This window comes from Physella acuta, unplaced genomic scaffold (genome assembly GCF_028476545.2).
Source record: "Physella acuta isolate Inbredline_101_S28 unplaced genomic scaffold, ASM2847654v3 ptg002137l, whole genome shotgun sequence".
Classification (NCBI taxonomy): domain Eukaryota; kingdom Metazoa; phylum Mollusca; class Gastropoda; family Physidae; genus Physella; species Physella acuta.
In genome coordinates, this window is record NW_026733638.1 from 77,003 (window position 1) to 102,721 (window position 25,719).

Consider the following 25,719-nt stretch of genomic DNA (forward strand, 5'->3'; position numbering starts at 1 on the left):
CAAAGTACCGCAACCACCACTGCAATCCGTAAGTTATCTTTTCTAATAGTGACATATGCTCTCATACAGTAATTAGCATCAATCAAAGAATCTCGGAATATCTTATATATATATATATATATATATATATATATATATATATATATATATATATATATATATATATATATATATATTTAGGACAATGAAGGCTTTTACTTTTGATCGTAATGTTTCTTAAAAACTTTTTTCTAATATTTGCTTGTAAACAAGTATTAGTGGTAATAACATCTATGAAAATAACATCTATGAAAATAACATCTATGATTCTTGAATTAAAATAAAAAGACTATTGAAGGGCATGTTTTGTTTAAATTTCTCGATTTAAAAATAAATCAGAATTTAGATTGAATATTTGCCTATGACTTGTTTTAAATATGTATAGTTGTATTCCGTTCTTTCGTAATTCAGTTTCATCGCTCTCTGTCACATGAAGATTTACGTCACTACTTTGACACGCACAACATGGAGCATGGTAAGTAGTTTTTTTTTATATTTGCGTACAATATATATATATATATATATATATATATATATATATATATATATATATATATATATATATATATATATATATATATATATTCATACTTTAAAACATGCAATTATTCCATCAGTTCCCCAGTATGCCATTGTATCTCCTCGTCACGTGGTCAGCCCTAATTCTTCCAGTGACGTCGTTGAATATCACGTGACTGCTTTTGGAGTCAGCTACCACCTAAAATTAGAACGTAACAGCCGACTGGTTTCATCAGGTAGGCCTAACCTATATATATATATATATATATATATATATATATATATATATATATATATATATATATATATATATATATGTGTGTGTGTGTGTGTTTAATTGGGACCCCATTCACCCCGACCCTGGTCCCTGTGTCACCTATGCTTTTGTTATCTCACATTTTCCCACGTTTTCTTTAACTTGCTTTCGCGTCTGTTTTTCCAATCAAATCTTGCGATCGAAATTTCGGGCACTTCCCAGTTAGCTAGCGCGCTGAAATTTTCAGGGAAGCTTTGTTTCCGATGACAATAGAATATTCAATTGTTATTATTACTAAATTGATCCATGGAAACATTTTATTGATCATTTTAGACCGCTATATATTTGTACAAAAAACGTGGGGGGAAAAGGGACATAACCCAGTAATTGTAATTTGATGAAAACAAGGTTCGGTACTCTCCCTCTTTTGGCTTACTGAGTCTTTGGTCACGCTGTGTTTGTGTACCAACAACCGGAACAACTGGTGGCCAGTATGGGGGAGACGATATGGTCGAGTGGTTGGGCACACGATTGCTAACCCCCTCGACAGGGGTTCAAGGCACGTGTTTTTTACGAGTTGTCTTCGTTTACCCAAAAAAAAGTGAATGCGAAAAGATAAAATCGATAGCAAGATTTTAATGCAAACAAACAGACAAAGACTAAAAAGTAGAAAATAATTATCATTAAAAAAGTTTTTTAAAAACCCACGTTTTCTGATTGAACTAAAACGTAGAAAATAAATGCTTTACATCACAATAATGCAAGCGATCACTCTACTATAAGCGATGAAAAACGTGAGGCGCCGTGATTTTCTTACAGTTTCTAATACTGTTGACTCTCTACAAGTTCCCTAATAAAAGTCAATAGTATTATCTAATCAATAGTAATATAACTTTTACATCTTATATTAACAATGACCGATAAAAAGCTTTTACTTCGGCGCCCCCGTTTTTCATCGCTTATAGTAGAGTGATCGCTTGCATTATTGTGATGTATAGCATTTATTTTCTACTTTTTAGTTCAATCAGAAAACGTGGGTTTTTAAAAACTTTTTAAATGATAATTATTCACTTCTCCAAGGTGTGTTGATATCAAATCAGCAGAAGCTCACAATATTTACACCACTTAAATTTCGATTGGGAAATTTAAAAGTCTTGCTCCTGCCTTTTGAAGTATTGCATCTAAATCATTAGAACCTATGCAGAAAAATCTCATGCATTTATTTAGTATAGTTCACAAATCTTTAAAATTGCGCACATTTAATGTACAGGTTGCATTGTGGAGACGCGGGTCAACGGAACAAAACACATCTCATCCTGCCTTAAATCGAACCCCAACGGCTCTGCTGTGGACGATTGTTTCTACATCGGTCACTCCGTCAGTCACAAGAGATCCCTGGTTGCTGTTTCCACTTGCTTTGGGCTGGTGAGGTCACGTTAAAACCAGAGCTTGTCTCTCAAGTCAAGCTAAGTTTATCTAAACGAACATTTGTAAATTTGATCACTAAATCAGTGTTTCTTCCAGACTTTTTCTCGGGGGGGGGGGGGGGGGACTTGAAATTTTCGGGGGTGCGGACTAAAATTTCCGGGGGGGGGGGGGCACTGTTAAAAGTATTTATTTTCTATATAAATTCCATTTCGTTCGGGGGGGGGGGGGGGTTCAAACCGGAAGAAACTGTACTAAATTCCAGTCCCCTCCCCTACTCCTACCCAAAAAAAAAATAAACCGGGAGTGATCTCCCCTAAACTTTCTCGAATATTTTTATATAAAATAACAGGGGATGGGAACTCGGGCTATAGACATGATTTTTAATCCATTTTAAATACTTAAAGTTTTAAAAATAGAATAAAATCTCGTAGACAAATTAATTGCACACCAAGTGAACGCGAAATAAAAAAGCGCATAATAGTGCGCAATATTATTAGTACTTTTAAAATTTACATTAGTTATTTGAGAAATCGGAAGTAGCGTAAATTACTACTTCCGGTCAACGGAAATTACTCAAAATTTAACAGAAGGTAGAGAATTAGATCTTTTACTTACATGTGAAATTTCATTTATCTATCTGAAATAGTACTCAAGTTATAGGCTTTTGAAAAATTCAAAGTAGAAAAAGTACCACTTCCGGTTATCGGAAATCGCTCAAAAGTTGATACGGATCTACGATTTTGATAAAATACTTATATATGAAATTTCATCAACCTAGCAGTAACGGTACTCAAGTTATCGTGTTTACACACGGACACACAGACAGACAGACAGACACACACACACACACACACACACACACAGACATACGGACAAGATTGCAAAATTATGTTTTTCCGTATCAGTGAGGTGTAAAACGTCGAGATTTGTAAAAATCTCGATTTTTTTTTTTTTTGCACGATTACAATACTTTCTCTATACTACGTATATACGAGAAAGTAAAAACAACACAAAATACAATATATAACAAAATAAATAAAAATAATTAACAAATGGGTTTCTAAGTTAGTCTAAATAGTCTCGTAACTTAAGCCATGTGTTTCTAAGCAAGTTTTTGTAAATTCGTTCTCTAAATTTAAGAAAATGTAAGAACATTTTTAACTTTAATCCCAATTTTTGCCAATTCAAATTCACTTATCTTGTTGCTTGCGTATTGTTCATTACCCATTGAATGGTACCAATGCCGCACCCACCAGTTTAACTTTCAGACTTTTACTCCGGAGGTGGTGGTGACTTGAAATTTTCAGAGGGCGGACTTAATTTTTCCGTGGGGTGGGGGGGGGGGGGGCGCTGGTAAAAGTATCTATTTACTATGTAAATTCTATTTAGTTCCCGAAGCTAAGCCTGAAAGAAAATATTTCTCCCACCCATCTTTGTATTAATCTTGTTAATAATTTTTTATCACTAAAAAGCAAGGTGTAATCAGCATTGCTGGCAACGACCATGACCTTGTCATTAAACCAATCAAATCAAAACACCAAGAGCGCGCTAGACGCAGCGCTGAATCAGACAACCCCCACATCGTATTCAGGAGAGAAACAAAGCACCAGCTATGTGAAGGTGAGTACATCTGTTTAGTTGATGACCATTGGCCGTCCATACATGACGTCACGTCCCAAGTGGGACAAGGAGGGAGTGACTAACGAAATGCTACGTGTCATGAAGAGAAGAATCCCTACATAGAAATTATTTTAAATAACCTGAAAGTCTCAAGTTCGAATCCCGAGATCCTGTAGGTATTTCCTGACTACACCCAGCTCTGATGGGTACCTGACTTTAGAAAAACAAAGGCGGTTTCGCATAGTGTTGACAACACTATTCCCTTGTATGCCGAGGTCATTGAAAAAGATGAACTCTACTTTATCTGCCTTATGAGCCTTGTGCAAGAACGTAAAAATAACCGGTGATGAAAATAATGAGTAGGGTTACTTGTGCATTTTTAAATTCAAGTGAAAACTATCTTATTCATTTCCAATTAAAATAAATCATCAGTCTCCAATTTATATAGAGGTAATACTCGATGGTATTTTGCATGTTATTTTGATGCTTTTATGAGAAGGGAATATTGTAAAAAATAGTTTGTACTGACACAAGGCAGGCATTTACAAATAATTCAAGGTGATCTCAACACTCTACACTCTTTAAATGGCAGATCTTGCAAATAAAATAATAATGAGCGAAACAATTAAAACCATTTTTACCGAAGTTGTGATAGATAAGCTTAAATGATTAAAAAAATCATATTAAATGCTGTGTCGTGTGTAAAGTCTCGTGAACCTATCCAACAAATCTCACCTTATCGTATTGTAAAGTATGATACCTATCTCATGTTAATCAAATATAATATGTTTCTTGAAGGTCTAATTTGCTTTAATAAAAATGAATTCTTGGACATTTTTTTTTTTGCAAAATTAGCTAAGATAATTGAGTGAATCTCAGGAGCCACAAAGTATCCATTTATTTAAAAAAGCAAAACCAATGTGCTATAATTCACATACAAATTGGAGATAGGAAATCACACCACCCCACTCCAACACTTCGGAACATGTCCACCCCCACCTTGACGAAATAAAAAAAATTCAGATATTTAAACAGAAAATAAATACTTAAACCAGTGTCCGCCCTGTGTCCCATAATTTCAAGTACTTCCTCCAGAAACTTCAAGTGCCCCCCCCCCCCCCCCCCCATCCCCGGAGTAAAGAGCCTGAAATAAACCTTTGGAGGTACCAAGATTTATGTGTTGTAAAAGGATCCAAAGGGAGGTACTGTAACAAAAATATTGGAAACAGTTGTCTAAATGTAGAAGGTGTTTTTTTCAGGAGCGGTAGAGGTCGCTGACAGGCTGTATAAAGCTTCATCTCCCCACAGAGCGGTCAAAAGGTCAGCGGGCGACCTTCACATTGAACTCCTTCTTGTAGCAGACAAAACTATGCACGAAACTTACGGACTCGATCTGAAAAATTTTCTACTGTCTGTAACAAACGTGGTATGTGTAGAAATGTGATGGATATATGTGTTGAAATGTGATAGATCTATGTGTAGAAATGTGATAGATCTATGTGTAGAAATGTGTGGGATCTATGTGTAGAAATGTGATGGATCTATGTGTAGAAATGTGATAGATCTATGTGTTGAAATGTGATAGATCTATGTGTAGAAATGTGATAGATCTATGTGTAGAAATGTGATAGATCTATGTGTAGAAATGTGATGGATCTATGTGTAGAAATGTGATGGATCTATGTGTAGAAATGTGATGGATATATGTGTAGAAATGTGATAGATCTATGTGTAGAAATGTGATGGATCTATGTGTAGAAATGTGATAGATCTATGTGTAGAAATGTGATGGATATATGTGTAGAAATGTGATAGATCTATGTGTAGAAATGTGATGGATCTATGTGTAGAAATGTGATAGATCTATGTGTTGAATTGTGATGGATCTATGTGTTGAATTGTGATGGATCTATGTGTAGAAATGTGATGGATCTATGTGTAGAAATGTGATAGATCTATGTGTAGAATTGTGATAGATCTATGTGTTGAATTGTGATGGATCTATGTGTAGAAATGTGATAGATTTATGTGTAGAAATGTGATAGATCTATGTGTAGAAATGTGATAGATCTATGTGTAGAAATGTGATAGATCTATGTGTAGAAATGTGATGGATCTATGTGTAGAAATGTGATGGATCTATGTGTAGAAATGTGATAGATCTATGTGTAGAAATGTGATGGATATACGTGTTGAAATGGTGTATTTAAATTTACCTTACATCATAGCAGCATTAAAATAAATAGAATATTTGAATACGTTAAGTTTAACGGATAGCATGTTAATTTATCTTTAGAAAAAAACACGAAAAAAACCACGAAAAAACCTGGCACAATTGCTTTTGTTTTAACCAGTAAAAATTTAAAAGCAAAGTAGTTTAAGAACATGTCACATTATGGATTTTTCAGCATTTTTTGGAAGTTATTCTGTCTCACAATTGTCTTTTTAAATAAAAATAACCTACGTTGTATTTTTATTATTCTGGTTAATACACAGTTAATCTTATATGGTTATACCACTGCTTGATACTGCCGCCTTTCTAAATTATAACTCTGCAATAAATAAATAAATAAATAAATAAATAAATAAATAAATAAATAAATATATGTATATATATATATATATATATATATATATATATATATATATATATATATGTTTGTATATAAATAAGCCTGTATATATAAATATATAGGCTTTTATATATATATATATATATATATATATATATATATATATATATATATATATATATATATATATATATATAGGCAATAAAGGTTTAACTAAATAATAATATCAGATTTTATTTATTAGATAAACAGTATTTTAAGTATATGTAATGCCTAGTATCGAAATGTAAGGTGTGCTACTAGAAATGATATTTTAACTGTGAAGTAGAACCCGCCTCATTTAAAAATAAATCCACAGGCTAATGCCAGATTCTCAGACCCCAGTTTGGGCAGAAAGATCTACCTGAGTGTAACGCAGGTGAAAATCCTGGAGTCAGACCTGCCAGGCCTGGAGATTGTGCCAGATGCCGGATACGGGCTGAAGAGTTTCTGTGAGTGGCAGGAGAGAGAGAATCCTCTGCTGGACACTGACCCCCTCCACCACGACGCTGCTGTCCTGTTTACCAGGTGAGGGGTTTGGGTTTTGATAGGGTTCATGTTTTAAGTTGTGAGCCTTCATGTTTTAAGTTGACAGCCTTCATGTTTTAAGTTGACAGCCTTCATGTTTTAAGTTGTGAGCCTTCATGTTTTAAGTTGACAGTCTTCATGTTTTAAGTTGTGAGCCTTCATGTTTTAAGTTGTGAGCCTTCATGTTTTAAGTTGTGAGCCTTCATGTTTTAAGTTGTGAGCCTTCATGTTTTAAGTTGTGAGCCTTCATGTTTTAAGTTGTGAGCCTTCATGTTTTAAGTTGTGAGCCTTCATGTTTTAAGTTGTGAGCCTTCATGTTTTAAGTTGACAGTCTTCATGTTTTAAGTTGTGAGCCTTCATGTTTTAAGTTGTGAGCCTTCATGTTTTAAGTTGACAGCTTTCATGTTTTATGTCTATAGCATGTTGACAGCGTTCATGTTTTATGTCTATAACACGTTGACAGCGTTCATGTTTTATGTCTATAACACGTTGACAGCCTTCATGTTTTATGTCTATAACACGTTGACAGCCTTCATGTTTTAAGTCTATAACATGTTGACAGTGTTCATGTTTTAAGTCTGTAACATGACAGTGTTCATGTTTTAAGTTTATAACATGTTGACAGCCTTCATGTTTTAAGTCTATAACAAGTTGACAGCCTTCATGTTTTAAGTCTATAACATGTTGACAGCCTTCATGTTTTAAGTCTATAAAATGTTGACAGCCTTCATGTTTTAAGTCTATAAAATGTTGACAGCCTTCATAGTTTAAGTCTTTAACATGTTGACAGCCTTCATATTTTAAGCCTATAACATGTTGACAGCCTGCATGTTTTAAGTGTACAACATGTTAAAAATATTCAATATTTTAAAGTCTATAAAATTTTCGTGCTACTTAAATTAGTTTTTAAAAATTTAAAAATTATAAATATTAACCCATCAATACAATCCTATAATTGACACTAACACATTCAACACTTTTTTATCTTTTTAAAAAAATCGTAACATATTTTTGTTCTCTTAGCAATTAGACATTAACCAGTAATCAATATATTTTCACATCATTATTTTATGTAACAGACTTGACCTCACCCATGGGTCTGGTGGGTCAACTAACCGAGGCCTGGCCAGCAATGGAGGGATGTGCACCAGGAGCACGAGCTGTGCTTATGTGGAGAGTACCGGACTGGACACAGGGGTCACACTGGCACACGAGCTCGGACACACGTAGGTTTTTCTTGTCTGCTCTTGTTTACATCATCACTAAACCTGTTCAGCAACCAACTACATCATCACTCTATCTCTACTCCACCAAACTACAGCATCACCCTACTTACTATCCATTCAACAACACCATTGCTCCACTCACCTTACTACCAGTGTTTCTTCCAGACTTTTTTCTCTAGGGGGGGGGGGGAGCACTTGATATTTTGAAGGGGGGGGGGGGGGGAGGCGGACAACATTTTCCGGGGCGGGGGGGGGGGGGGAGGGGGTAAAAGTATATGTTTTCTATATAAATTCCATTTCGTTCAGGGGGGGGGTAGACTTTCTTTGGGGTTGGGGCAGATCCCCAGAAGAGATGCCTGGAAGAAACTCTGCTTACTACACCAATATCCTCTTCACGCAATTATACCATAACAACCTGCCTCATGCTGGAATTTATAAAAGATTTGTTTAAATGAAAGACAATAGTAAAAAAAAAATAATTGCCAAATATCATCCAGGTTTTACACTTACTTCAAGCAATACATTTAGTTAAATCACATTGCAAGGGACATAATCTTCAAAGGGACATAAACATTATAGAGATAAACCCCACATTCTACATCTAAAATATCATCACATAAATGTTGAACAGGTTAGGTATGTCCCATGATGGGGACCATAACAACTGTACTAATTTCAAAAATATGATGGCCTCTGATGGGGCAGTAGGACCTGAGAGCTTTAAATGGTCACCATGTAGCAGAGATGCCCTCAACAGGTTTATTAGGTGAGCACCACATTTTGTTTCTTATCAGTGGTTTATTTGTTGAACTGAATTTTTTTCAAAATGGAATCTGTAACAATGTAATGTTGGCCCATTTAGTTTATTCTTAATAGTTTTTTTTTACCTTAATAAAGACTAGATTTATTTGATCTCTAAAGAGCTTTTAGACATATAGGCCCTAATATATATATATATATATATATATATATATATATATATATATATATATATATATATATATATATATATATATATATATATATATATATATATATATATATATATATATATATATATATATATATATATATATATATATAAAAGAAGATTTTTTTTAATCAATGTTTAAAATTTATTAAAAAGCTCTGGGAAAGCTGAATGCCTAAATGACCACCCTGTCCACTTTGAAGACCTGCCCCATGACTTGCCAGGAATTCTATATGATGCTAATGATCAGTGCCGCTTGTGGATGGGAACTAAATTTTACCACGACTCAAGTAGTAATGTAAGCTTCAATACATATTACCACGCCCCAAGTAGTAATGTAAGCTTCAATACATTTTAATCTTACCATGACTCAAGTAGTAGTGTAAGCTTCAATAAATTTTAATTTTACCACGACTCAAGTAGTAATGTAAGCTTCAATAAATATTTTACTAAGATAAACTATAATACATGAGTTTTAATTATCGCAAGACTTTGGCTTATACTTGATTGCGTGTTAAATCATTAAATGTCAAAGGGTCTAAATATAGCAAAATGTTGGATACTTATTACTAGGTTTAGAAATATTTGTAACTCCTCACCTGTAAATATTTTTTGCATGACAGATTTTTCTTTAAACAAGTAAACTGTATATTTTTATGTGTGTTAAGTTTGGGCGTTCTATTTTAATTAAATTATTGTAAAATAATATTCCAGGATTCCTGCGGTGAGCTAAAATGTCAATACCCAAACTCAAATGGTTATAAATCCTCTGGGGCAGCCATGATGGATGGGTCCATGTGTGGTCAAAGAAAGGTAACTCATTATTCAAAACTTGAGTATCACTTACGAATTATTGTATATGGAAGCAAATTATAGAGAAAGTATTGTTACCAAAAAACTTTTGCCAATTATAATTTACGAATATTAAAAATTGTTTTATTTAAATTATAATATATAACCTCACTTTTTGTAAATTATTCCAAAATATTTTTGTTTTACTAGCTGGCTAACTTTTAAAAAAAAAAACAACTATTTTCTCCAAGTGTTTAAATAGTGTGACATGTTTTTTTCAGTGGTGCATTATGGTGTGACATGTTTTTTTCAGTGGTGCATAAATGCAGTTTGTGTAGACATGGGAGCAGGCAGTCCTGGTCCAGTTAATGGTGGCTGGTCAGCTTGGTCACCTGACTGGTCATCCTGCTCTAGAAGCTGTGGGGGCGGAGTCAGATCTAAAACTAGAACCTGCGACAACCCAAGGCGAGAATATATTTTTATACCGTCAAAACTCTTGACAATTTTTAAGTTTTCTTATAGTGATTAGAAAGCCAAATTAAAAAAAAAATCAAGAAGTAAAATTTTAAATTTGTTACTTTTTGTATCCGCAGGCCTCGATTTGGTGGTAAAGAATGTGAAGGTCCCAGCGTAAAAACAAACCTATGTAATGTCAAGGTCAGAAAATTAATTATTGTAACATAATTTGAATATCATGATTTGAAAGACATATATTCTAAAGCAGAAGTAGGGGGGGGGGGAGTGAGGGGAGGCAGACACAAAAGAGTATATTTTATTATTTAATTTAATTATAAATTATATATTTTTTTCTGTTGTGTCTTGAGGGGTGGGGGATGTGCTCAAGGCAGCCCCCACCCCAGAAAGAGGCCTTTAAAGAACTCTGTTCTTAAGCCAGGCGTAGTTAAAAAAATTAGTTAAAATCTGGAATATCAAGCATTGATTTAATGTTTGTGTCTCTTGTCACTTTATTCTCTGGTTTATTTCAGTCATGTGGTACACCAGAGGACAAGTTTAAAGAAGATCAGTGTCAGGCAACACATGACCAGCCAGTTGATGGTCAGTTGTATGACTGGTCACCTGCGGATATAGGAGGTAGAGATCAGAACATCATGATGTCTTACACTAAATTAGTCTTGTTTAAGTACTTGGCAATACAGCATTTGAATGTCATACACTAAGTTGGTCTTGTAAACGTACTGGGCAACGAAACAATGTATGTTATTTTCATTTGCCACTATTGCTGTTAAGGGTCAAGGTTATGTTTACCCTAGCGATACTGCAAAAAAAAGCTTCAAATTTTACTTTCAGCATTCTAACAAACATAAATGGATAACTACAATTTGAGTTATTTAAATTAACACTAAATTTAAAGTTGAAAAGAAGTATCACTAAATATTCAGTTGATCAAGGCTTTTAAGCCAGCAGTTGAAAATTTTGTTTACCTTCTACCAAGGGCAACAAGAATGCTTTCTGCTGTGTAGCTCTAAGCCAGGGAACAGGATACTCAGGCGTATGCTTAATGGAAGCAGAGACTTTAAAGATGGAACTGTGTGTCTGGGTGAGCAGACTGCAGATTTTTATAGATGTGTTCAAGGAAAATGTCAGGTTTGTTACGTTTCTTTTCCACTGCTGTTTTTGATAAACAATATACAATTTTAGTGTTTGAAGCCTAAATATTTTTGATGAAAATGAAATTATTGATTTTTGTCATAGGCATTTGGCTGTGATGGTCACTCAGATTCCAACAACAAGTTTGATAAGTGTGGAGTTTGTGGTGGTTTGGGCAATACATGTGCACCACATTCAGGAAGGGTAACTCTTGGAGAACCACACAGTAAGCATGATTATTTCCCTTCCTATAAATTATATTTTCTCAGATTTAGTTTTTAGTTTACAAAAATAAAAGCATTGGTGAATTAATTTCTTACGCACTTCAACTATCCACAGAATGGTCAACAATTGTGAAACTGCCCAAAGGATCCAGGGGTGTCAAGCTACAAAACAGAAATAAATTTACTAAAATGAGTAAGGCTCAATCCATTATTTTTATATTTATTTATGACGTGTGTATTTAAGTAAACAAGAACTAGTAATAAAATGTCTGAAACAACCAAGAAATAATGGAACAGATATTTGCTAACTTAAAAATATACTTTTTATTAAAGAAAATACATTATTATTCTTTTAAAATAAAAAAAAATTAAATTAAATTGGATATTCAAAAATGTTCTGATATTGTGCTTGTACCGCAATCTGGTTAAATGAAAAACAACTAAAAACTCATGGGTTTAATATTTATGTAAATATATTGAAAATTCAACATACAAAAACTAAAAAAAAATATGAATTTTGATCATACAGCATCTTATATTGTAACATACAAATAATAACAACATATACACATGAGAATTTCCTTGAACTTTTCAGCTGTAGCTGTGCATGGCAAACCTATATTCAATGAGAACCCTAACATGCAGGCACCCTCACAGACATACAGCACAGAGGGTCTCACACTGGACTACCATAGGGCCAGTGATGCAGCCTTAGAGTCAATCAACATTGACGACCCTATTCAAACAGAGGCAGAAGCCCAGGTGAGTCTCAGGGTTGATTTCATTAAAGGAATCCTTGTATTGCATTTTTGTATAATTTTACTAAATTCTTTAGTAATAAATTATTATAAACAATAAAAATAACATGTCAGTAATAAAAATGCCGTAAATTTTATAATATACTATTTGTTATTGCTTTATAAAAAAAAGATTTGTTCAGTTATCACATTTAGATACATTTTCAATTTTTGTGTTATCTTGTATAATATTTGTCATATCTAGGTAGCTAATAGTACTTAGTGAATTTCAGTTAATAACTCCTTGCTTAATACAGAATGAAAAAGTAAATAAAACTTTTCTCTCCGTTTGTACAGTAAGAAATAATTATGGAAAAACATAAAATTCCAAAATAATTGACATAATAATTATCAAAAGTTATATAAAAATAAAAATCCTATCTTTACAGCAATTACTGTGTTATAATTATGTTTTTAGGATAAATTTCCATAATTATTTCTTACTGTAATAACAAAAAAAATTAATAACACACAATCTGTTATAACGCTTCAGTAGTTACTGGAAATTGCATAATAAGTTATCAACATTCATATTATTAAAACAATTAATTAATAAAAACATTACTTTTTGAATTAAAAAAATCACTATTAGTTAAACAATTATTTATTCCATTAAAAAAATAATTTTGTTTTAAATGTTTCAGGTATTTTCCATATTCCCTGATGCCCAGTTTCAGCCTGACATCAGTTTTGATTTTTTCACCCCATCTTTCATTGAAGCCTTGTACGAGTGGGGGTCAACAAATGTAAAGTGTATGGCTGAATGTGGCAATGAAGGTAAAATAAACATGTCATTTGGGTGTCATCTGACATTTTTAAATCAGCTGCTGTAAGCCAATCATTCACTCAAACATGTACTAAAACACTACCATACAGCATCTAAAAAATTAATAATAAAAACTTGAAAATAATTAGGCCTTTATATTTTTAAAAGCCAAACGCATTTTTGTTGCATTCATTTATTTTACTAAGTATCCAAACTATTTGTGGGACAGTGGGGTCGAATAGTAGAATGTTTGGCTGCTAGCCAGAAGGCCTCAAGTTTGGATCTTGGTTCGGACGTTCCTGAGTCTACTACGCTTTGATGGGTACCTGACTTACATTGAGGAAAGTAAAGACGGCTGGGCATAGTGCCGACCACAACTTCCCTGGATATGCTGAGGTCAAGAAACAGGATATGTGATTCATCTGCTCAATAGATTGCTAGGTCTAAAGAACAGCTTTTCTTATCCAAGCAAACTCCATTTGGCTGAATCAATGTTTGTGTTTGCCATATATGTCTATGTTCCCTTTATGTCACCAGGTTATTATGAGGTTGAGGTGACCTGTCACAAAAAGAGTGACAACACAGTGGTGGAGGACAAGTTCTGCAACATTTTTGATAAACCTGACACAACAGGGGAAAAATGCATTGCAGGAACAGGGGAAAAATGCATTGCAGGTGCATGTGCGCCATTGTGAGTTCATTTGCTGATAGATTCCACATTCTTTTGTAATAACTTGGTAGCTCTTCATTTCTTAAAGTTTATTAACATTTTCATAGTTTTATATAGTCTACTAAACTCTATGTCTGTCAAATTTAAAAAAATACAATACAAATATGTAACATTAGCTACAATTGAATACTGTTTCGATTTGACAGTTTTTAGGATTTCCTGTTTTGTTTAGTTTCATTTTTTAAAACATCATTAGATTAGTATATATTTAAATACTTATTTGATGGATTTTTAAATAAGTTTTTAAAGTATTCTAGCTTTATTAATTAAAAAAGAAAGAAACTTAGAGTAAAACTGCCAAACCATGTTTGTTTTTGTTTTTACAGTTGGCAAACTGGTGAATGGAGTTACTGTTCAAGCAACTGTGGAAATGGAACACAGAACAGATCAGTGGAATGTGTTACAAAATCAGGTGGCGCCATTGTGCATGTCCCTACTAGTCAGTGTCCAGCCAATCAGAAGCCAGCTTCAAGCAGGATGTGTAATGGTGTCATGTGTGCTGCTAACTGGGTCACGTCCAACTGGTCAAGTGTAAGTTATCCGGGTGTAAAAAAAACAACTAAAAGCTTACACAAACTAATAGAAAACTGTTTCTATAACACATTTTAATATGCTGTGAACATAAATTTAAATAATTTCCTTTTTTTTACCATACTCTCTAATCTGCTGAACAAATAGAACTATTTATATGTCCTGTGTTGTGGACAATGTATTTCTGGACTGTTCTTCTGAATTACCAATAAGAATCATGATGCAAGAAACAACTTTTCTCAACAATATAGCTATGTAAAAAGAGTTACGGCTGTCATCAGATATAAGGGGTGGTGTGAAGGAGGCAGGAGGAGGGGTGTCAGAGGCTAATAAAACATCTTGCTTCACTTTCTCTAGTTAGGCTTCAGTTGTTGACTCACAAGGGAAAATACAAAAAAAAATAAAAAATTTAAAAACTTGTAGGCCTACAACATATTAATCTATTTCCTAGCCTCTTAATTGTATTTAAATAAGGATTTAAAATCAACGAATGCGTTCTCTCTATTGCTCAGTGCTCACTACCATGTGGTCGGGGTGTTCAGACCAGGGACGTGCGATGTCGGATTGGGGGAAGTGATGTCACAGACTCTCAATGTCATGGGTCAAGGCCAGAAAGTCGCCAGGCTTGTGTGGAGAAGATCTGCGACCCAACCATTGGTGAGTTTTTTTTATACTGCTGGTGACTGATACTTTGGATTATTCTAAATTTGCATGATCAAATTTGTAATATTTAATTAGATTTTTTTTGCAAATTTTTAATGTATAAAGAAATATATATTGCCTTATTTTATTTTAGATTTTAGAAGTTTTCAATAATTTTTAAACATCTTTTGCAATATAAAATGAAATTATCAAAATATTGTCTGACATATTAATGTTTAAATTTAATATGCGTAGTTCAAGAACTGGCAAATTTTTTGCAGTTAGCTATTTCATATGCATGACATTCAGGTAAAGGGATTCTCAATGCTCTTTATCTCCAGTTGGTGAAAACTGTACAGATATCAGTAGTGAATGCGGTGCCTATGACCTCACCATGTGCAACGACTATGCTGACTGGGCGCAAATCAACTGCCAATTCACATGCAGCTTCTGTTCAAAGACAGGTAGGCCGAACCATAGCTTAGCCGGATCTGGGTTTTTTAATTTGTTAAAGTCTTTGCTACTAGCTAGGTGTTTAAAAATCATATAAAAAGGTTGTTAAAATCAGTCAGAGAACAGTTTTAAAATATGAAATAAATAAATTTTGCTTTGAAAAAAGATCTTGGTTTAAATTCAATATTAAATTTTTATTTTAAATTTACTGTCCAAATTAAAATACTTTCTCTTTTTCTAGACTAATTTTGCATTATTTTAAGTTAGTTTAATATTCAAAATCAACGTCCACTTAATTTTTTTAACAACAGCCTGTCTGGACATGAGTTCTGACTGTACTGGATATGGATCGAGTATTTGTGAAGGAGAGTACGCACCATGGGCCAAAGAAAATTGTGCCAAGTTTTGTCAGTTCTGTGATGCTCGGGCTTCAGTGGCATCTGGGAAGAAGAGGACCTTGACATCTGACCCACAGAGGTCAGTGACATCAAGCACGCAAGGGTCAACATGTGGGAATAAAATAACGGACTGCGCTGCGTACGGTTACGGTATGTGTTCAGGAGAATATGGGCAGTGGGCAGCAGCAAATTGTGCTGAGTTTTGTGGGCTATGTGGTAATTCACAGTGTGCAGATGCTAGTCCTGACTGCGAAGGGTATGGGTTAAGTATTTGTTATGGAGATTTTGAAGACTGGTCCAAGGTTAACTGCGCAAAATATTGTGGCTTCTGCAACAGGACTTCAGCAGCTAATGGAACCTCTGTACCAGAGACACCTGCAAGTTCATGCAATGATGCCAGCACTGACTGCTCTGGCTATGGGGAAAGTATTTGTCATGGGGATTACGAAGATTGGTCAAAAGTCAATTGTGCCAGATTTTGTGGACATTGTGGATCACCAGAAACCACAACAGCCACACTGGCAAGTTCCTGTAAAGATGAAAGCACCGACTGCTCTGGCTATGGAGAAAGTATTTGTCATGGGGATTATGAAGATTGGTCAAAGGTCAATTGTGCCAGATTTTGTGGACATTGTGGATCACCAGAAACCACAACAGCCACACTGGCAAGTTCCTGTAAAGATGAAAGCACCGACTGCTCTGGCTATGGAGAAAGTATTTGTCATGGGGATTATGAAGATTGGTCAAAAGTCAATTGTGCCAGATTTTGTGGACATTGCAGCTCATCAGAAACCACAACAGCCACACTGGCAAGTTCCTGTAAAGATGAAAGTACTGACTGCTCTGGCTATGGGGAAAGTATTTGTCATGGCGATTACGAAGATTGGTCAAAGGTCAACTGTGCCAGATTTTGTGGACATTGTAGTTCAGTTTCCTCTCCCCCATCCTGCACCGACATCAGTCCGGACTGTACCGGGTATGGCCAGAGCATTTGTACCGGTGATTACACAGACTGGGCCAAGTTAAACTGTGCCAGATTCTGCGGCCACTGCAAAGCCAAATAATTTATCAGCTTATTTCTCTTTGCTGCTTTTTTCTAGTAATTAATGTTGTAATACTACACATCTGTAAAGGAAATCCATAAAAATTTAATGAAATTTTTTTTTTAGAAAAACCAAAACGAATTTTTTTTCCATGTCTCTTATAGTTTAAGTGACAATGTTCACAAGGAAAATAAAAAAATAGTTTTAAAAAACTAAAATTTTACCAAAACAGCTTAATGCAATACATATTTGTAGAACTGTTGTTTAATTTAAAACAAAATTCACTTGAATTTTTTTTCAAAGGACTTGTCACAAAATAATTTAAAAAAAAAAAAAACGTTCTTATCTGATATGTATTTGTGTTCATGTTTTTATTTTAACCTTTGAAATACCAAGGAATAACATTTCTAAAACAGTAAAATCTAAATGGCCACACTGCTTACATTATTTTCTGTCAAACCTGCTTAGATGTATTTAAACTATTGCATGATTTTATATTGCACGCTGTTTAACCCAGAATGTTTGATCATTTTATTTCATTGATAAATAAACTTATTGAGTGAAAATATAAAATATTGACTTAAATATTTATTTATAACTAAAAACCTAATTTGGCCACCTGATGGTCTATTAATAGATAGTAGATAGCTTTGCTCAGAGAAGACCCTGAGTCCACCCAGCTCTATAAATTTAACCCGAGGAAAAAAAAATGGCTGCTTACCACGTGACGTGGTAAAGAAACCCTGAAGGGTTTTTATTCCAATTTAAGTAATTAATTTTTAACACTGTCCAGATTGCTAAACCCAAAAAAGTCCTGATTTCGAAACCCAGGGTAGATGGGGCTCGTTAGCTCGGGGCAGCAACCCATCTAGGAGAGATAACTCCAAATTAAATTTAAAAAAATACCGCCTTGCAGATTGTTCTTGGATGAACAAATGTTATGGCAGCAAATCCAGAAAGAAAAGCAGGCTAAAATATGAGTCAACGGCCTATGTGGCGCAAAACATGTTGACAGGCAATACTTAATTAATTGTGTAGCTGGAAATGCCCTCCAACGCAACAATAAAGAAAGAAGAAGAAGACGTGATTCTTGAAGTACAAAAGTTTTTTTAATATTACCTTACTTTATTCGCAGAGTCTAGCAAACTGCAGTTATTCGCTGTCTTGTAAAAAAAAAAAAAAAAAAAAAAAAAAAAAAAAAAAAAAAAAAAAAAAAAAAAAAAAATCTAACCTAATAACAACCTTGACATTGAATAAACATTGCGGTTTAATCTTGTTATGTAAATACAATTTTTAAACCTGTTCCTGGACATCGGGGACGATAAAAGGATTAGAACCTAAAACAATGTTACTATTTTTACTGCAAATCTAAAAGATAAGCCGAATGATAATTTTATGAAATGAAATGAAGAACAGTAATAAAATAATTGGTGTTATTCGAAAAAGTAAACAGCCTAAAAGAAACCTACAATACCATACTAATATCATTGCAAGGAGATACTTAATACTCAGAGTTTCTTCCAGGCATTTCTTCAGGGGGAGGGGGGGGGGGGCGCTCCGCCCCTCCGAAGAAAGTCTACCGCCCCCCCCAACGATATGGCACTTATATAGTAAACATATACTTTACTAGTGTCCGCCCCCACCCCCCCCGGAATATCAAGTGCCCCCCCCCCCCCCCCGGAGAAAAAAGTCTGGAAGAAACACTGTTTATACTTGATATGGGCTTACCTACAAAAGCCACTAAAGGATAACTAGCAAAGTGTTTTAAATTTAAAAATGTAGCCTACGGTAAAAAAGCCATAAAAGCACCTCTTAAAGCCGAAATTTTTAAAAATCGTCTACCTACTAGAATGTTGATCATTACAGATCAGCACGTTATTATTAGAAAGACTTTAAGCCACGGGTTCCCAACCTGGGGGTCGCGACCCCCCTGGGGGTCGCGAAGGTCTTTCTGGGGGGGTCGCCAACTGGTATACTAAACCTTAGTAATTGAAACAAAACATAAATATTTAGAAGAATTTTTGAAATTCGGCTTCATTAACATCACTGGAAATGTAATAGAGAAGAAACAAAGCGCACTGTACAAAGTTGTTCTCAGTCACGAATCTATGAAATCTTCAAAACTAAAACTCATTTGAGACGAGTCATTCGGAACACACCAAAAAATATATGGAGTTCTTTCGTCGGTATGAAGCTAGTTGCAAACGTCAGAGACTTGATCGAACAGGAAGTTTTTACCAGGATTAGTGCAAGCATCACATGAAGTCGCGATAGAAAATGCCAAGCAAAAAAAAAAACAATAGGAGAAAATCTCATCAAACGCTGCATGTACGTAAATGTTAGATATTTTTATTAAAATTAAGCTTTCATTCTTGTTTGCTTTTCAAGTTGATAAATCAACAGACGTGAGTTCATGTTCGCAGTTGCTGGTCTGTGTCTATATTCATGCGGATGATAGCAATGAAGAGTTGCTCTTTTGTGAAGAGAGCATGGAGAAAATAAATACCTTTTTTGAAACTGGATGATTAAAATGGGCTAAAACGGCTGTGGGTGTTTGTACGGATGGCGCGCCATCTATGTTTAGCTCAAAATCGGGCTTTCAGAAAACAGAAAAGATTTAGCTCCCTAACCACTGCCCTAACCAATCGACATCAAGAGTCCATTGCTAGTATAAGTCGTAAATTAAATAAAATCTGGAACCTTCAAAGAACTGAGCAAAAACATTAATATAGATCACGAGGTTCTGCTCTTCTACACTACAGTACGCTGCAAAAATGTTGTTAATTGTGTTTTTGAATTGAAATCTGAAATCAAATTGTTCTTGGAAGTGCAAAGGAAACAAGACTTGTTGGTATACTTAAAACGACATAGAGTGGTTGGAGAGAGTATCATACCTAGCAGATGTGTTCGAACATCAAGATAAGCATAACCTGAAGCTTCAGGAAAAATGAACGAATATTATCACTTTCCATGATAATCTCGGGGCTATTTTATCAAAACTGCAAAATCGGTAAAGAAAATAAATCTTGGAAATATTGTAAATTTGAGAAACTGCGGTGTGGTAGATGAATCTGATTGTGAGATAATTAAAATTTTCAAAGAAGCGATTTCTGGGCATCTTGAATCTCTTGAAAACGAACTGCATCGCTACTTCTCTGAGCTGAAAAAAAAGAAGAATCTGCATTGACGCATTACACATTCTCTGCTTCCTTTGATGTTGCCAGCATCCCCGATGAATTACAAGGATAATTCTTTGATTTGTAGAATGATTCCGAGTAAGATGAAAAACTACAGACACAATTTTGGTGTAGTATTCACCATTCATACCCAAAAGTAAAATTGATTGACTTTTCGAGAATATATTTTCAACACTATTCTTCGATTAAAAACAAAATTAAGATAATTATAATGACACAGGTTGGCGTTAACAAAAAAAAATTTAATTAAAAAGTTAACCACGAAGGTTTAGTGAATAGTATGCAATTTTACTCATGCTTTTAAAACAGTTATCAAGAGTAGTTCATATTGAAAGTCTACTAGAAAATCTTATTTTAGTGCTTATTAATTTCCATACTAATTTCGGCTTTTTAATTCTATTGGGGTCGCGGGTCACTTACTTTTTATAAAAGGGGGTCGCCACTCGAAAAAGGTTGGGAACCACTGCTTTAAGCGATCAAAATTGTCTAGAATGTAGATCAGTACGTTATTATTTCAGCTGTTAATCTAATTTGTCTAGAAGCAAGATCAATGTGCTAAAATTAGATGTCCTCTACATATCTAAATTGTAAAAAAAAAACAACGTTGACCCTTGTGTTATGCCATTTGCAACTGACGCAGGTAAAAATAATGCACTAGTCAAGTGCATGACATGCAGTTCTATGGACTCTTTTGTTAGTATTCAAATAAAAGATCGCGTTAACACTACACGGAGTGATCATTTTGTTGGTTAATTGTTGTAAATACATTTTTTACTGTTGTAAGTAACTTTGTGTTTATCGTTGTCATTGAGTTGTGTTACTGTTGTAAAGAATTTTTAAAATGTTTGTTTGTGTCAGTAATGTTGTTGAGTTTATTGGTGTAAATAGATTTTTATGTGCTTTTTTACTTTCTCGTATATACGAAGTTTAGAGAAAGTCTTGCAATCGTGCAAAAAAAAAAAAAAAATCGAAATTTTTGCAAATCTCGACGTATAATAATTAAAATAAATTAAAGTAATTTAAAAAAAAAATTAATTAAAATTTATTTTAAAATTAAAATAATTAAAGTAATTAAAAATGGATTTAAAATATTGTCTATGTCCCGAGTTGCCACCCCCCGTAGTGTTATATTAGAATATTCGAGAAAGTTTAGGGGAAATCACTCCCGGTTTATATAATTTTTTTTTGGTTGCGTTAGTTTGGATTTTTTGTGTTAACTTTGGTAATTTTGTTGTGTTCATTGTAGTTATTTTGGTCTTGAATGAGTAATTTTGTATGTCTTGATGTATGTCTTGATGTATGTCTTGATGTATGTCTTGATGTATGTCTTGATGTATGTCTTGATGTATGTCTTGATGTATGTCTTGATGTATGTCTTGATGTATGTCTTGATGTATGTCTTGATGTATGTCTTGATGTATGTCTTGATGTATGTCTTGATGTATGTCTTGATGTATGTCTTGATGTATGTCTTGGTGTATGTCTTGATGTATGTCTTGATGTATGTCTTGATGTATGTCTTGATGTATGTCGTGATGTATGTCTTGATTTGACTGTTTTTGATTGTTTAACTACCAGATTATTCCGGGATTTAGCAGACAAGACGACGCTAACCATGATGCAACTTTACCACGTGATTTCATGGCTGCTGTGTCTCCAAGTTCTTCCCGTCTGCTCCGCCAGTCCTCTTGCTGTGCAGCAGGTAAACTGTTTTAATGGAAACATCCAAAGGCGTAGCGACCTATTTCGGCGTCCAGGGCGAACTAGCTATTCACACCCCCCCCCCATTTCGTTATAGTGATTAAAGTTGACGAAATAGCGCCCCCGCCGAATGTTATATATTTTTTTTCAGTCTGTAAAGTCTAGTGGCATCGTATGGTCTTAACTTTGTTCATTCACTAATGCAGCTCAGGGAGTCTTTTTTATTTCTTTCTACCCCATTTGGCGCCCAAGTCGGCGCTAGGGTCGGCTTTATTTAAAGTCGACCAGCTTTACTTTCCTATTTAGTTCCATGAAAAGGGGATTTATTGTATTCATGCGAATAATCGAAATCGAGATTTAAAAATAAATATAGAGGTCTTACTTTGTTACTATGTCCGCAGGTTGAATTGAACTTGAGATCAGAGGAACTGGTGCCAACAGAGAATCCACCTGACTGTGAGTAGCATTTGGTTTAAATTCATTACGTAGTTCTCACTTGTAAAAGATCGAGCACAGATAATATTAATATGTCCCGGTCTGATAAAGCTTGATGGCTGGGGACAGCAACTCTTCTAGGAGAGACAACTCTAAAATAAAGAGAAAAAAAAACTGCTGCTGCTTTTTAGACATTTCTCCTATCGTCCAAGCACAAATGGAAATTATTATACTCAATATTAATATTTGTACATGGACCTGAGGAGCCGCATCTTGACATCAAAGGAGCTGCACGCGGCTCGCGAGCCTCAGGTTGCCGACACCTGGCCTATGTAGATGTGGACCAAGGGAGATAATAAATAGTGTGATATTGTTGCGCAGCAGTTAGACTGTATTATCAAAACAGATATACAACATTTACTACTTAAATATATATATATATTTAATCTAGGTAATGTTTTCCTACTCAAATTACAGAAAATAAAAATGAGAAATTCTTTAAAATAGAAAGTTTATGATAAAAATCACATAACAATTAACGAATTCCATGTTAATAAATAATGAAATATGAACTTTAATTTTAATAACATAACAATTCTCTTTTAAAAAATCATTTGGTATCTGAATTATATAGTGCCTCCCTTGTTTCTGTTGAATATTGAAATGGGAGGTAATCGATACTAATATATATTCTAAGTTAAACTATTCGTTGTCTTCACCAACGCTGCGCATAGTATCTAACTCTAAATATATTAATGCAATGCAGTGCATCATTGATTATAGGATTTGAAATGCACATCTATATATAATATAAATTATCAAGACATATTATATATATATATATATATATATATATATATATATATATATATATATATATATATATATATATATATACATACATATAAGGCCTAACTATTGATAATCTAGGAACTTTAACATCTATTTTAAATTAATACTAATATAATTCATTTTATTTCATCCCTAAACCCACGGTTGTTATAGTTATTATAGTCGGCCACATTTTTTTTGGTCAATAAATTTGTGATGAGATGTTTTGTATTAAAACTATGTATAAGTAAACCATCTTAAATGATTGATAGTAGGCTACAAGTAAGAAAGAAGTATTAATATTGTAAATCTGTATCAGTCCTCACAAGCCAATAATGAAAACTTTAATACTAAAGCGAACATGCATGGCAAACTGACGCTGTAAATGACATGTCTGAGGCAAAAAAAAAATCAGCAACGCTCTAAAATTATTTTGACACTTCGATTTAGTAGTTGTTTTAGTATTATTAATATTATTATATTGGTAAGATTATAAGATCTAGGTATATATATATATATATATATATATATATATATATATATATATATATATATATATATATATATATATATATATATATATATGCTTATACACATATTTGATTTTGCATGAAGTTACTACACGCGAAAGGTATCGGTGCTTAATTGTCGGGAGCGGAGCCATTTTGTCGGGAGTCTATCTCTTTTGTCATTTTCACCACAAACACAGGCAATATTGAGTTGCCGCTATGAACAAAGTGTACCAGTTTCTTAACTGTTTCCAGATGATAGGCGGCGGGAGGGGGGGGGGGGGTCACAGGATGCTGAGATTATGCATACCTTATTGCTGCAGGATATTTAGCTATCATCATCTGACTTAGTTGATACCTTCAAGCAGCAAAAAGTCAACACACTTGACCTAGTGCAATCGCACAGCTCATTCTAATCAAACAAATAAGAAATCAGAGACAGAATCTGTTTGAAAGATAGCACCGGATCAACTATCTGTACAAGATAGGAATCGCCAGCTGTTCTTTTTACTGGTTTTCTGTGGTACAATCTATATATATATAATTCTCTTCTTGGAGACGATAGATATTACCAAGCTGTAAGCGCGACTCCTAGCAGCCCCCTCTCTTCGTCTCTAGGCATATCCCTACCACCCCCACCCCCACATGGTCTGGTGAGCTGTGGTTCACGCTAAAAGTTTACAATCGTAGAGCCGGGTTTAGTGACGGCTATTAAGGGCATATAATTTAGTTTGAAACGATTTTAAAGTTAGGGGGGGGGGGGGGGTAACTAAGAGGAGGCTGCTTTCACGGGGGGTGGGGGGGGGGGGGGTAAAGGAGGGTTTTAGTGTTTTAAAGAAAATATTTTCAGTGGCAGCATTCAAATTATGAATTACTGAAAAGTAGAAAATAAAACAACTAAATAGCGGCGAAATGATTCGCCGCGGGTCGGCTCATACTTTTAATTAGCTTTATCCTTATTTCATAGCTAGTTTCTTTGATAAATGTACTTAAACCTACTACTAAGCCTAGCACAAACCCAAATATTTGCCCTTATCCTAAGCTTTATCATATTTCAATAATCAAACTTCATCTATGAAGAATGTGAATACAAGCATTTGGGGTAATCCATTTATGACAAAAATGTAATAGACCTATCCAAACTTACCACCAGTTTTCAGTTTCACTAATATGTATGTGTACCTATTTACTGACACACGCCTTTATTATTTTCGATAATTCCGACGCATGCAAAGTATTAAGCATTTTATTTGCGTGTAGAGTGGAGTAGTGGCGGGGGGATACGGTGGCGTCGCTAGGTCAGGTTTCACCCGGTTTCGGCACATCAATCTGTCACCCCCCCCCCATGGGAATACTGTACACTACGTCAGCAGTCGATGCTGGTTGTGTGAATTCGCGAGTACGGATAACCGATAATATTTTTTGTCTTTTGTTCCCAGTGTCCACCGCACCAGCTGACGTCACTACCGACATCCCTTGCCGTGACGAAGACATCAACTGCGAGACTTTTGGCGCCCGAATCTGCAACTCCCCCTACGCCAACTGGTCCAAGACCAACTGCGCCAAGTTCTGTGGGCACTGCGTGGTCCCCACCGTCCCCACCACCCCGTCCCTCACCTGCTATGACGCGGACATCAACTGCGAGGCGTTCGGGCTCCGGATTTGCCGGTCGCCGTACGCCAACTGGTCTCAGACAAACTGCGCCAAATTTTGTGGGTTCTGTGACCTTGGGACGGAAATACCACTCATCTAGCTTGTCTCTGATTGGTCAACATTTATTACATTCATGACACTGCTGATATTTTGACAAGATTTAAAAAATCCAGATATACCCAACGCTTAGTACATCAATGAAATAAATGTA

General features: G+C 34.6%; 1 protein-coding gene across 1 annotated transcript; it reads left to right on the forward strand.

The window, feature by feature from the left end:
- The first annotated feature begins 456 nt into the window (after positions 1-456).
- Positions 457-25,719, forward strand: LOC131932318 (A disintegrin and metalloproteinase with thrombospondin motifs 1-like). Its single transcript, XM_059289205.1, has 28 exons — positions 457-514; positions 657-794; positions 2,085-2,239; positions 3,715-3,862; positions 5,122-5,288; positions 6,794-7,002; positions 8,082-8,228; positions 8,860-8,994; positions 9,355-9,496; positions 9,913-10,011; positions 10,304-10,455; positions 10,584-10,647; positions 10,977-11,082; positions 11,444-11,595; positions 11,704-11,824; positions 11,938-12,015; positions 12,418-12,584; positions 13,264-13,396; positions 13,923-14,076; positions 14,442-14,646; positions 15,159-15,303; positions 15,630-15,752; positions 16,053-17,194; positions 17,976-18,027; positions 21,626-21,644; positions 21,958-22,081; positions 22,482-22,536; positions 25,295-25,719. Exons 1-28 carry the CDS (start codon positions 505-507, stop codon positions 25,606-25,608), a joined length of 4,656 nt encoding a protein of 1,551 aa, XP_059145188.1. The 5' UTR covers positions 457-504; the 3' UTR covers positions 25,609-25,719.

Bases quoted from the DNA above. Each gene is read 5' to 3' on its own strand.
- LOC131932318 (XM_059289205.1), top strand. The intron at 14,647-15,158 runs GTAAGTTATCCG...TCTATTGCTCAG, and splicing joins TCACGTCCAACTGGTCAAGT to TGCTCACTACCATGTGGTCG. The intron at 15,304-15,629 runs GTGAGTTTTTTT...CTTTATCTCCAG, and splicing joins GATCTGCGACCCAACCATTG to TTGGTGAAAACTGTACAGAT.